We start from the raw sequence: 11,658 nt of genomic DNA, 5'->3' as shown, positions 1-11,658 counted from the left end.
TGGCTGTGGTCCCTGAGGCCTCTGAGCTGGGCTTCAGGCGAGCCCTCTTCCTGCCTTCCTCCTTCTTCATCCCTGCGCGGCCTCCATTTTCTCTCCCGGCAAGGTGAATGGTGTGTGGCTGAAGTGTGTATCCCCTCCTCACTTGCTGTATTTTCTGGTATTTTAATCTTGCGTGTCAGAGACTTTATGTCCAGTGTGTACATTTGACAGGCCCTGCTGCCCATTCCCCCTTCTCGACAGGAGTCTCTTCAAGAAGGGAGGGGCATCTATACTATACACCAGGCACGGGCAAACTTGGGCTTTCCAGGTGTTTTGGACTTCAACTCCCACAATTCCTAACAGCCTACAGACTGTTAGGAATTGTGGGAGTTGAAGTTCAAAACACCTGAAGGGAGGCCCAAAGTTTGCCCGTGCCTTCTGTAGACGTAATGCGACTTGGCTCCACTTGAACTGCCAGGGCTCCGTGCTATGGAAACCTAAGGGCCCTTCCACACAGCCATATCAACCAGAATATCAAAGCAGATAATCTACTATAGTTGCTTTGAACTGGATTATCTGAGTCCACACGGCCATATAATCCAGTTCAATGTGAATTTTATACAGCTGTGTGGAAAGGGCCTAAGACTTGTCATTTTTACAAGGCATGTAAGGTACATTTATACCAGGCATGAGCAAACTTCGGCCCACCAGGTGTTTTGGACTTCAACTTCCACAATTCCTAACAACTGGTAGGCTGTTAGGAATTGTAGTTCTACAAGGTCTTCTGCTTTCACTGGCTTTTCACTGAACTGCAACTCCCAAGATTCTATGGTACTGGGTCTGCCGTGGCAGTTAAAGTTGTATCAAACTCTATTCACTTTATAGTATAGTTCAGACTTCGGCCCTCCAAGTGTTTTGGGTTTCAACTCCCACAATTCCCATGTCTCAGTAGTACAGTGCTTCCCAACCTTTGGTCCTCCAGGTGTTTTAAACTTCAGCTTTCACAATTTCTAACAGCTGGTAAGCTGGCTGGATTTCTGTGAGTTGGAAGTCCAAAACAACTGGAGGACCAAAGTTGGGAACTACTACCATAGTAGTAAGCAACAGCAGTTGAAGTGGCGTCAAGATGCATGAATTGTACAGCATAGATAAGTGATTCCCAACCTTTGGTCCTCCAGGTGTTTTGGATGTCAACTCCCAGAAATCCCAGCCATCTTACCAGCTGTTAGGAATTGTGGCAGTTGAAGTTCAAAACACCTCGAGAGCTGAAGTTTGCCCATGCATAGTGTAGATGCACCCCTTAGCCATCTGATGCTTCACCAAACTACTCAACCTAGGATTTCATAGCGTTAAGCCATAGCAGATAAAGTGGTGTCAAACTGCATTATTTCTACAGTAGCCTCATTTGCTGTAATGGCAGAAATTCAACAGCTTCCCTGCTACGAAAGTGCAATGATGGGGGAGAAAAGCAGTCTGTTTAATTTTGCCATGCTTTGTGGCTCTTTTAAAGGAAATGACAACCCACATTTTGCTCTGCTGTCCCATATGGTGGGAGAAACCCCACGCCTGCTGTTCTGTTTAAATCTTGCTCCCTGGTTTTTTCTTCTGAGCTTTTTTTCAAGGTGGGCAGAACCCATTAGGACAATTTAGGGTTGTGAGATGTCATTTCTAAGGACGCAGGGTGCCTTATTTCTGCCTTTCCTTTATGACAAATTGAGCAAAACTGATAATTACACACCCTATTTGCAACTGGTCGCAACTCGTGATGCATCTGGCTCTCCTCTGCCCTCTGCAGGGCTTAGCATTTCCAGAAATGGCATTTGAAGGCAAATGGAATTTCAGAAGTGGAAGCCTATTATTTTATGCCGCATTTCCTATTTTTGGGAGCTGCAGCCATGAAACCCACTGGGGGACTTGGGCAAGTCAGGCCTTTATAACCTTAAAAGAAAGGCAATGACAAACTCCTTTTCAACCAATCTTGCCGTGAAGTCCCAGTGATAGGTTTGATTGTATTTTAATATTTATATGTTGTATGTTTTGAATCACATTGTTTTTAATGGTATGAGCTCCTTTGGGTCTCAATCAAGAGACAAAGGTGGGGTATAAAAATATAAGGTATTCTGTTATCCAGGTGGAGGCCAAAAGGTGCTAGACAGAGAAGGATAGTCCATTTTATTGCAGGGGGGACTGAAGGAGGAAAACCATTTTTCCTGTTTTCACTTATTATTCCCCTTCCCTACTTCCTATTTTATAAACAAAGGTTTTTTCCATGGTGGGTGACATGGGTGGGGAGCATAAAAGGAAAACAGGGGGAAATTATTTAATTCCTTCAACCCCCTCATAAAATAGACTATCATTTTCTGTCTAGAGCCCCTTTTGGCCTCCGTCCAGATAATGGAACAATACCAATTAGAGTAACAATAAAGGTCGCCATAGTTCAGAAATGATTTGAAGGCACAGAGGCACTGCAGCAAATGTGATAATGAAATGTGGCTTTCTGGTTCACTCCTTATAGCAAGAATATGTGAAGGACAGAATTTCTGTTGATTGAAAAGTTGTTGTAGTTATGTCCACAGTGTGGGAAATTTCCTCTTCTAAAATAATGGCTCCCAAATTTAGTTCCCAGAAGATATTGTTGGATTTCAGCTTCCAGAAGCACTAAACAACATAATTAGCATAGGACTATTGAAGTTGTATCCTGATAGCATTTGGAAATCACTATCCTAAACAGACCACCAATCAGCTTGCTTTGTTTTTACCATAGGAACTGCCACTATCTTGGATTAGAGTCTATAGGGTAGGATTTGATAAAACCTTATAACATGGCATGGTTATTGTATACTTTTAGTTTGGAATCACTAATATAGAAGGAGACACACCAGGAAATGATTATAAGTGTATTCAAGTAACAATAACTTCATATTGAATTTTGATCCAGACCTCTTAAATAATGATTATAGTGAAATAATATTGCTTTTGTTTGAAATGTTGTCCCCTTGATTTTCTTGTCTTATTTTAGTTGAATGAATGACACATTTTCATTCCCAATGTAACTGCTTTGTGATATTTCCTTTTCTAAGTGAGGCAGCATGATTCCAGTTGTGTCTCTGGATGCTGGACATTCGCGCATGGTTTACTTCTTGAATAAAACTAGAGACCTTGACTATCCAAATGGTACCTACTGCTACAGCACTGCACAAGGAAGTACTGTGCTTCAAGGTGTAACCTTCGGTGGAGTCCCTACTGTTCTGCTGCTTGATGTAACCTGCTTTTTGGTATGCTCCTTTTGTAAACACTGTAATTGTTGGACAAATGTTTATCCCTTCGAGAATTCTCTAGTTCAACGTACAAAAGATAGAGCTTTTGTGGGGAGGAGATCAAACAGCATTCCTTTCAGAAAAGGTATGCTGAGGCAACTAGAAGGTTGTGACCATGATATATAACATGGTATAAAAATTCTGTACTGTGTGGAGTGGTAATTTGAGTATTGGATTATGACTGTGATATCAGGGTTTGAATCTCTGCTTTGTAATGAGAAACCATTTTAGCAAAGTCACAGTCTCAATCTCAGAAGGATGCATTTGGCAATTAACCTCTGAGCAAATGTTGCAAAAAACAAAAACAAAATGCTATGATCGATTTTCCTTATCACCATAACAGCAATAAACCATTCTGCAGTCTTTGGATAGCAAGAAGTACATGCAGCACGGATGCAATACAGTTCCTTTTAATTGTCTTAAAGCTGTGAGCATTAGAAGTAAGGGCAACATCCATTTGTTTGAAGGGTTTTTTTCTTGGAAAACAATTGTAGTATCATCCAAGTTTTTCTTTCTTTGGAGCACAAGTTGTATCAAAGCAGTATAAAAGTTCATAATGGCAAGCATAAATTTGGTTCTGGATATTTCATTTGACACTGGCTGGTCTTAAACTAGTTTAACATAAAATAATAATAATAATGTCGCAATCCCAGGTGACAGCAAGATTGCAGAGAAACAACTGGAAAAGCTGACACGATATGAGGATTTAAAAATCAAACTGCAAATACTCTGGCACAAACTAGTAAAGGTGGTCCCAGTGGTGATCGGCACACTGGGTGCAGTGCCTAAAGCCCTTGGCCTGCACTTAAACACAATTGACGCTGACAAAATTACCATCTTCCAGCTGCAGAAGGCTACCTTACTGGGATCTGTACGCATTATTCGCCGATACATCACACAGTCCTAGACACTTGGGAAGTGTCTGATGTGTGATCCAATTCAAAAGCTAGCAGAGTGTCTGCTGTGGACTCATCTTGTTGTGTTTCAAATAATAATAATAAATATATGTTTGTTTTCATTCCTAGGTGTTAATGTTGATATTTTCCTTTATAAGAAAAAGATTCTGGGATTATGGTCGCATTGCACTGGTATCAGAAGAAGACAGGTAAAAATATATTAAACTTAGTAAAGCTGGCATAAAAAACAAAACCAAACCAAAAACAAAGGGTTAAAGCTCTCCTCCCCATATGCTGACCCATATGAAAATCCTTTTATGCTTTTAATTTATTTTTAGGAAACACTTATTTGCAGTTATGCATTTAACATCATGTCTTATATTTCTCCGATGAAAATCAGTAAATGGGAAGAGTTTCAGGCAAAGTAACCACATTAACACTCTTGAGTTGTTGCACATATTTTACGGGGTTTTCCCAGTAACTTAACAAATGAGCTCTTTAAACCTTGGCAGTAGTGAGTGTGATGTAGTGGTTTGAGTGTTGTTAGGTCTCTGAGGGATCAGGGTTCAAACCCTCCCCCACCATGGAAACCCACTGCATAACTTTTCAAACAATACTCTCTCATTCTCAGGAGAATAATCAAATCCACAAAAATCAAACCTCTAAATGTGGAGGACTGACTATAAAACTATGTCTGTCCAAGTCATAAGAGTAAGACTTTAGGGAGAACCCACCAATATTGCTGTTTTGATCACATGTCAAAACAGAACTTGTTAATCACAGACTATTTGAATATAAAAAAGGAAACACAGCAGAATCTGACTGTTGGGAAATTGGCCTGGGATCAAGAAATGATACTGGAGAGTGACTGACTGGATTTTTCAAGGACAGCAGTTTCTTCATTCAGAACATGCTGTTCTAGCAACCCAACAGCCAACTGTATACACTGATATTGACTGATGACCAATACATGTTGAGCATCCCTCACCCTGAATTACAAAATACTTCAAAATTTGGAATTGGCCACATAAGTGGCTGACATAATGAAACCTTTATGATGGTTTAGCGTACACAAACTTTATTCCATGCACAGAATTATTAAAATTGTCTGTAAAACTATTTTCAGACTATATGTATAAGGTATGTATGAAACATAAATCAACATCGTGTTTTCACTTAGTTCCCATCTCCTAGAAACCTCATTATGTACATATATGGAAATACAGATATTTCAAAATCCAAAACAATCTGAAATTCAAAACACTTCTGGTACGAAGCAGTTTGGATAAAGGCTACTCGACTAGTATAGAAAGCAGATAGATTATATAAATAGAGATAGAAGATGCAAAAACTCCATTGTCTTTACAAAAGCAAGTCTATTTATTTATTTACCATATACCCCATCCTTCTCACTCCTTAGGGGATTCAGAGTGGCTGCCAAAGAGTTTCCTAAGACCAACAGAAATACATGTTTGCTGATGGTCTTTGGTGATCCCTCTGAAACCCCCTTGTGACCTCACCCCTCAAGGGGTCCCGACTCCCAGGTTGAGAAATGCTGCTATAAGCCTTAAACATGGTTTTGAGCATACCTTTTGCAGAAGCAACAACTGTTTTGTCACAGGGAACAAATTGAAGGCAATCAGTAGACTTTAGACGAGGTGCTCAGCCTCTTGATTATCCTTTTGGAGGGGAAAGTAATTCTATATCATAACATAGATGGAGAAGCAATCTTTGCAAATAGTATTTTTAAAGGGAAGCATCCCCTTTTCTCCCTATTTATTTCAAGCACTTTGTTTTTACTTGCTCTCATCTTTTGTCATTTTTCCAGCCTCCCTCTTCTACTTTACTTCTTAATTATTTTTCCTTCTTGCTTTTGTGTTTCTCCTTTTTCTTGTCTTATTCCTGTTTTCTTCTAGTCACAAAAGTTCAGGGTGGTCAATGTGCTCATTTTTTGTGCAGCAAGAAGAGAAAATATAGAATAAGCTCTGCCTCGTAACTGTTGGACAGAAAGACCTGGATCCTTATAATCATGAGATGGATTCTAGAAAAGACTGCTTTGGCCCCTTAAAAGCAAAGTGTAAGATGATCTTGTGTGTATAACTGAACAATTTCTTCAAAATGAGTCTTTTACAATGTTTTTATTGTGGCTTTAAATCGTTTCCAATTAGTGGCGACCCTAAGGCAGGATTTTCTGGAGCTCACCCAGAGCAACTCACGCAAAGTCACCCAATGGGTTTTCATGGCTGAGTAGGGACCTGAACCCTGGTCTCCAGAGTAATACTTCAATGCTCAAACCATTACACCAAGCTTATCTCTTACCTTATTCACATTTTGCTTATACTGTAATACACCTTCTTCCTACCTCGCTCTTTCCTTCCCTTCCTTAGTCCTAAGACATTTTTATTAGCTACATTTGTATCTACTTCATAGGGCAGCATTACCCTCCACAGCTCATTCCTTATTTTTTTTAAAAAGTGTCGACTTTAACATTTTTAATTACTTAAGTGATATTAGCTTTAGCAATTGCTTTTAGTATAGGGTTCTTATCATGTTTCTTTCCGTTCTGTCTTGTAGTGAAGCCAAATTTCATAGATTATCAGTATCCTCCTCAATTCCTGATGAACTGGATCCTGATGAGGTCAGTACCATTTTATGTGAAGCCTGTCACATATTAGTTCTTCTGTGTAAGGCAGTTTCACAATTTGATGCACTAACATTCTCAGGAATATGCTCATAAAGGATTTCTGTTACCCATTTTCCATGCTTCAGTAGCAAAGATGATTATGACCCCCCCCACCCCGCCCCAACACTTAATATTAAAGAGAAAGTTTTTTGAAGTATATCTGGGAAAATATAGTATCAGTATATACTTTGAATGATTATATTGTTATGCTCTTTGAAAGGGAAGTGTCAGAGCCCTTTTCAGGAAAAGGAGGTTTTTCTGCTTATGTGGAGAGTGCTGTCTGACATTTTGTCAGTTCTGACCCTGTTTATAGCTGTCTGTTATGCTTTCCCTGCCCCCTCAGCCAGTCTTCCAACATTCAGGATCAGATTTTCAGGGAATGTATGCAGTTGCAACAGGAACAAGGAAGCAGAGATGCCTCATTTTGCAAGTGGAACTCTACTACCAGTAGTTCTTTTCCTGAAATGCTTTGTGATCACAAAATACTATCATTTTTTGCAGGGTTTTTGTTCTTGGATGGCATCTGCTTTTCGAATGCAGTAAGTATGCAGAGAAGTTGCGATATGAGTAGTAGTATCCATTAGGAATTATAAACGTTAAACATTTTATAAGCATTATAAGCATTAACCATTGCTCTGTGTTATCTTACTATGTTTCATATACTACCTCAAAGATTGGTAGTTATAAAGTGAGAGATAAATCTTATAATTAAACAAATTAGTATTATTAACTTTATTTTATATCCTGCCTTTCAAGATGACTAACAGCCACACAATCTAAAGACAACTTAAACAAATCAAATACAAACATTTTTATTGTGTCAGGAATGAATTGAGAATACAGTTATAATGCATTTGAAAAAAAAGTTAAAAACTTGGCATTATACTGAATTTCCTTTGACTAGAAGCTGACCACTTTGAGTGCTTCAGGTGTTGCTGTAAGAAGGTCCTCCATTGTGCAAGTGGCACGGCTCAGGCTGCATTGTAGTAGGTGGTCTGAGGTTTGCTCTTCTCCACTTTTGCATGTTGTGGACACCACTTTGTAGCCAATTTCTTAAGATTAGCTCTTACCAGAGCGCAGTCTGTTTAGTGTCTTCCAAGTCACCCATTCTGTGTGCCTAGGAGGGAGTTTCTCATCCGATATCAGCCACTGATTGAGGTTGTGGGTTTTAACCTGTCACTTTTGGACTCTCACTTGTTGAGGTGTTCCTGTGAGTATTCCTGTAAATCTTAGAAAGCTATTTCTTGATTTAAGACATTTGCATGCTGGCTGATATCTGAACAGAGGAGATGTCAATACCTAGGCCCTTTCATTACTGGCTGCTACTTCCCAACAGATATCCGATGGTGCAATACCAGCTAAACAGTATAATTTCTCCAGCAGTGTAGGGCGTAGACATCCTGTGATAATGCGGCATGTCTCATTAGGAGCCACATTCACTATTTTAATGTGGTGAGATGTATTCCACATTGGGCGTGCATTTTCAGAAGCAGAGTTTTCAGCAGCAGAGTAACAATGTCCAAGGGCAGATGTCTTCACTGTATCTGGTTGTGATCCCCAGGTTGTGCTAGTCAGCTTTTGTATGATACTTTTTCTAGCACCCACTTTTTGTTTGATAGGCAGTCAGTGCTTCTTGTAAGTCAGAGCATGGTCCAGAGTAACTCCTAGGTATTTTGGTGTGCTGCAGTGCCCCAGTGGGATTCCTTCTCAGGTAATCCTCAGAGCTCGAGATGCTTATCTGTTCTTAAGATGAAAAGCACACACCTGCGTTTTAGATGGATTAGGAATCTGATGGTTTCCCCTGTAATAGGCAGTAAGAGCACCTAAAACTTCAGAGAGCTTCTGTTCAACCATTTCAAAGCTCCCTGCGTGAGAAAGGCGGGGCATAAATAAGATAAATAAATAAATACTACTCTGTAGGAAGGAAGGACAATTGTCTTGTTACCTGATTATAAAATTTAATATAACCAATTTTATAATAACCCATATATATTCTAAACACTGTGTATAGTTAGGTAATTTTATTCAGAAGAACAGCTGGGCATGTGCTTTTTGTTGTGGTTGTAAGAACTATATAAAACATTACAATGTTTTTAAAAGTCTTTGATTTTTTTCTAGAATAATGGAGGGCAAATGGTTATATTTCTGAACCAAAGTCAGGTGATGGTTGGACTTCCAGTCTTCCTTTCTGCATGTATTTGCATTTTTTATAACTTGGCTGCTCTGCATCCTGTTCTCTTTCATTAAAAGCACTAATATTGGCTGTGTCTGGGGCAAAGTTTGGAGCATTTGGTTTAGGAAACATTTTGATAATATTAAATAGTAGAAAAGAAACTGATCATTGACATTATTGATTTGTGAAGTTAGTAAACTCATTGATTGAAGCATTAAGGGATTACCAGAGGTACAGAAGTATGTCATGGTTAACCAACACATTATTTCTAAACTCTAAAAGGCATAACTGAGTTCAATTAACAATGGTTCAAAAATATAATTTCTTAAAAAAAAAAACCCTACAAAGAACAATGTTCAGGGTTGACCCAGCTATTAGAACCAAATATAAAAGCAAACCATAAAATCATTAAATGCCACATATATCAAAAGCCAGATTAAAATTAACTCTAATGACTCAAAAAAAAAAAAAAAAACTATGGGAGGGATGAACTGAATGCACACAATCAAGCTAGTCTTGTCCTGCTAAAATAGGATGCAAAGGAGCCACTTTTTAGGGCAAGAGTTGGGAACCACGTGACTCTCCATTTGTTGTTAGACTGCAGCTCCCAGCATGCCTCAACATTGGCTATGCTAGTCAGGTGTGCTAGGGTGACAGCTACGTTATCCTGAGGGCTAAGACATTTAATGCCTTAAAAACCGCAATGACTCGCCGCACAGGCTGAGATATTAGCGGTATACAAGTGTACTAAATAAAAAAATATCATACAGCCCTTTGAAATCAATTGGTAATTAGTGCATTTGTTGCAGGTTGATCATTGGGATATGTCCTTGAAAGCTTTTATGATGCCACCCTATTGAACAGTCTACCACAAACCCCTTATCTAAATATCTCTTCAAAAAGTTTGTCATGTAGATGTCAGGTGACTAATCTGTTTGTTTATTTGTGGCGCAGTGAAGAAGAAATTCATGAAAAATGTGGGAATGATGCCATTACCTATCTCGCCTTTCAGCGCCATCTCATCTGCCTGTTGATTGTTGTCAGCATGTTGTCTTTGTGCATTATACTTCCTGTAAATTTATCGGGCAACTTACTTGGTAAGAACCCTTTGTACCAGATGAATTTCTCTATTGTCTTCAACATCCTGAGATCAGGTCTTACTGACTCATTTTGGATTTAGGAGAGCTTATCTAAATATAACTATAACTGTAGTTCCAGTGATCAAATTGAAAAAAGTGGTTTAAGCAAAATATTAGTATTTCAGGATTTGAGTGGCACTTTGCTTTACCTCACTATGCAAGTGGCATATCAGCATACATGCATGTGTATTGATATGCGTGCATCTGCACTGTGTATATTAAATCACCATCATGCACTTTAATTAGCATGATCTGAAGTATTTACTTCAGAGTAATGACTTGCTTAAGAGAAAGAATCTGTTCTCTGTGCTGGCAATCAAAGTTACATAAATTTCAATAGTCTTCATGTACAATAAGGACTGAACTGAGTTTAGCAGTTTGTATCATGGGGTGATACAAAACGTCAACAACCTCTAATCTGAGAGCTTTTTATTTCTTTGAATTCATGAATTCATAGTAACACATTGAACAGATTAGCATTAAGGTTGGCAAGTTGACAAAAGGGCCACGCATGTAATCTGTACCTCAATGCACAATATCATCTACAGTTCCAATGAATATATACTCAAAATGTATGTTTCTTTTTCATGCAATGCTTGAGCTGATGGGAGTTATAGGTAAGACAGTAAAATTTAAAGGCAATTTTATTGTCGGTATCTCCTCTCATAAACAAAAGGGTTTGAAAGGAACTTCAAAACTCTCTTTAAATTTTGGCTTTCAGATACCGGCATGCTGTAAGAGTTGTGAAGTTTGTGGATTATTGTAACTGATACTTGTATGAGCTTGTATGGTATGGTATAATAGGATTCTTGGAGCCTAGGGCTTGAATTTCTGGTCAGCCATGGAAACCTGTGACCTTGGGCAAGTCACACATTCTCATCCTTAGAGTTAGGCTGCTCTGAATAACTCTTACCTAGAAAATCGTAGGACAAAGCTGCTATAAATGGGAGTTGACCTAAGTAACATAACAAACAACAAAGTATTGACTATAGGAGTGCACATGTCATACATGAAAGCAAGTGAATTCACATGGCTTCTTGCTGTAATAGCAGGACTACGATTCTTATAAAAAAGAATGGTGTGAGTGTTGATTTAGGACTTCAGGAAACAAGGGTCCAAGTCTGCACTCAGCTGTGGAAACCTACTCAGTGACTTTGGGCAAGTCACATTCAGAGGAAGTCAGTTACAAATTCCCCTGAACAAATATTGCAGATAGGTTCATTTTAGGATTGCCCTAAGTCACAAAATATTTGAAGGCACACAAGAAACGACATTCATATCTTCGTACAGAAAGGGTGTAACAATCCACTAATCACAGGAAGCAAAGATGTCCTCCCTCACGAGGAGTAATAGTGACCTACTCCTTCTGTTTTATTAATGTTTTTGAAGGGAAGAATAGAGCAGGAAGTATTTGCCTCAGCAGTGTTGCATGGCTGTTACTAGCCTATGGAAAACCCATGACTCCTTCCCC

At 38.9% G+C, this 11,658-nt stretch overlaps 1 protein-coding gene across 6 annotated transcripts in view; it reads left to right on the top strand.

Moving 5' to 3' along the window:
- Positions 1-11,658, top strand: part of TMEM63A (transmembrane protein 63A) — a 37,183-nt gene that overhangs the window by 238 nt on the left and 25,287 nt on the right. The window contains exons 1-6 of one of the 6 annotated variants that reach the window (XM_060754175.2): positions 14-103; positions 3,060-3,254; positions 4,322-4,401; positions 6,767-6,830; positions 7,377-7,414; positions 10,003-10,145. In XM_060754175.2, coding sequence (XP_060610158.2) covers positions 3,069-3,254; positions 4,322-4,401; positions 6,767-6,830; positions 7,377-7,414; positions 10,003-10,145 — 511 coding nt within the window. In that variant the 5' untranslated portion in view covers positions 14-103; positions 3,060-3,068. Of the gene's footprint in view, positions 1-13; positions 124-3,059; positions 3,255-4,321; positions 4,402-6,205; positions 6,270-6,766; positions 6,831-7,376; positions 7,415-10,002; positions 10,146-10,237; positions 10,805-11,658 lie in introns of those variants that run through there. The other 5 variants (XM_060754176.2, XM_060754177.2, XM_060754178.2 and 2 more) reach the window with 5 other exon arrangements.

This window comes from Anolis sagrei, chromosome 1 (genome assembly GCF_037176765.1).
Source record: "Anolis sagrei isolate rAnoSag1 chromosome 1, rAnoSag1.mat, whole genome shotgun sequence".
Taxonomy (NCBI): Eukaryota; Metazoa; Chordata; class Lepidosauria; order Squamata; family Dactyloidae; genus Anolis; species Anolis sagrei.
Note: the sequence above shows the minus strand (reverse complement) of the source record. Positions and strands in the feature narration are given on the sequence as shown.